Here is a 2,148-nt window from a genome sequence, read left to right as displayed (position 1 = left end):
GTGCATCTGTGGTTTCTTTCTGATAGGGTGGATGTCCGTTTGTATTCCTGTGACAGATTCTGGGTAGCTATTTCTGGACAGTTTCAGTGACAACACTGCATGTCTGCTGGTGTGTGTGTGTGTCTGTGACTGCGACTGGGTCAACCCATGTCTGTTTTTGTGACACTGCCTATCTGTGGCTCTATCACATAAGTATATGTCTGCCTTTGGAGCAGTGCATGTGTGTCTTGAGCATCTGTGTGTCTTCCTGTGACAGACTCTGGGTCTCATTTCTGGGGCAGTACAAGTCTTTCTGTGACACTGTATGTCTGATGGTGCCAGTATCTTTGTGACAAGTTCTGGCGGTATGTCTGACAGGACATTTCTGTGTCTTTGTCACATGGCAGTGTAGGTCTATGTGAATCTATCTGGAGTGCCTTTCTGTAACAGTGCATCTCTGGTGTCATTCTGGGACATAATTTTCTGGCAGCATGCCTGCCTGACAGATTTCAGCCTCTGTGTGACAGTACATACGTACATGTGTGTCTAGGACAAGTTCGTGTGAATGTGTCTGGCCGTATGTGTTTGTGTATTTCTCACATGCTGCTTCTGTGTGTGTGTCTTTGGAGTGCATGTCTGTCCATTTGCAGCATGAGGCCTATTTTCCCCAAATTTGTGACTGAGGGTATTTTACTACCTCCCCGAGCCCTCGTAGCCCCTGTCTCTCTCATCCAGAAGCGCACCCCAAGCCACCACTACTCTGGCTTGCTCCCAAACCCAAGAACACCCCACCCCCGCCATTCCAGATTCTAGACCTGCTGACTGGGTTCATGGCTGGGTCTAGCCAGGTCTGTCTACGTTAAGGGTTTCACAAACACCCCACAGGCCGTGGCCTCCGGGCATGGGAACGGTGCCTTGGACCAGCGCTTCCCCTGAGGTGGTTGTCAGGGAGGTTAGCCCTCCCTGACAGCTGAACAGGTTCTTCCAGGATCCCCGGCTTCAGTTTCCGGGCGGAGGCCGCCGGGCGCCTAGAGGGCTCTGGTCCTGGTTTGAGGAGCACCCTTCCGGAGACAGGGTCCTGGATAACCACAGGCCGGGATTCTTAGAACCCTTAGAAGGCCTGGCGTTATCTCCGCGCTAATCTCGAGGCAGCGGCGGCCAACCAACTTCCTAGGAAAGGAGGCGGTGCAGTTTTTTTTTTAAGTTTATATATACACATACAGACACATATATAAAAACAACTCCGCGCAACAACCAAAACAAACGCGCTTGCTGCAAAAGGGATTCCCAAAACCAGTTTCCTCTTCGCACGCGCCCCCTCATTTGCATGCAGACCCCGCCCCCGCGGAAGATCCGGGCATGTATTTGCATAAGGGGGTACTTGAAACGTTAGGGTGGCATGCAAATAAAGGCTGGCTCCGATTGGCTGGGGTACAGCAGGTGCTGCGTCCGGATTGATCAAAGCCAAGTGGGCGGGGCCGTCGCCCGGGGCGACTCTCTCGGGAAGCTAGTGCCCTGTCTCAGTAGCGTCGGGGCTGGCGCGCACGGCGAATCTTAAGGTTACGCTGTTTGCTGGCTCTTCTGGGCCACCAGTTTCCTTACCTTCCATCCTGGCGCCCCCCAGTCCTGGTTCCCCGGCCTCGCTGCCCCGGGCGTCCACGCCTTGCGGGCTCAGCGGGCTCAATCTGCGCAGCTCCTCCTCCATGTTGACTAAGCCTCTGCAGGGGCTCCCGGTGGCCCCCATGACCCCCACGCCGCCGCCAGGTGAGAGAGGCTCCCCTACCGCGCGACCAGGCCGGGCGGGCTGAAGTGGTTGAGGGCGGCGCGGGGGGAGGGGGAGAGGGTCGCGGCCGGCCTCAGCACGCCGCCACCCTGACTTCCTCGCCTCCGCCTGCGTAGGAGGCAAGGATCGGGAAGCGTTCGAGGCCGAGTACCGACTCGGCCCCCTCCTGGGTAAGGGGGGCTTTGGCACCGTCTTCGCAGGACATCGCGTCACAGACCGACTCCAGGTATCCACCACGAGGGTCTTGGGAGGGCCAGGTGTGTGTGGCAGCGGCGGGAGCCCCGGGGCTGGGATGCTAATTGAGCAGGGAATGAGCCTACAGTGTGCGAGCGGTAGGGTCATGAGGGCCGGGATCCGGGTTGCTGAGGGTGTCTTGAGTGCGCGCG

General features: G+C 57.4%; 1 protein-coding gene across 1 annotated transcript in view; it reads left to right on the top strand.

Moving 5' to 3' along the window:
* Positions 1-1,459: 1,459 nt before the first annotated feature.
* Positions 1,460-2,148, top strand: part of PIM2 (Pim-2 proto-oncogene, serine/threonine kinase) — a 5,229-nt gene continuing 4,540 nt past the window's right edge. Inside the window, exons 1-2 of the mRNA XM_024769262.1 lie at positions 1,460-1,743; positions 1,879-1,988. Coding sequence (XP_024625030.1) covers positions 1,683-1,743; positions 1,879-1,988 — 171 coding nt within the window. The 5' untranslated portion in view covers positions 1,460-1,682. The remainder of the gene's footprint in view (positions 1,744-1,878; positions 1,989-2,148) is intronic.

The sequence above is a fragment of the Neophocaena asiaeorientalis genome, unplaced genomic scaffold (genome assembly GCF_003031525.2).
Source record: "Neophocaena asiaeorientalis asiaeorientalis breed wild unplaced genomic scaffold, Neophocaena_asiaeorientalis_V1.1 scaffold671, whole genome shotgun sequence".
NCBI lineage: Eukaryota > Metazoa > Chordata > Mammalia > Artiodactyla > Phocoenidae > Neophocaena > Neophocaena asiaeorientalis.
This window is presented reverse-complemented; position numbering and strand designations above follow the sequence as displayed.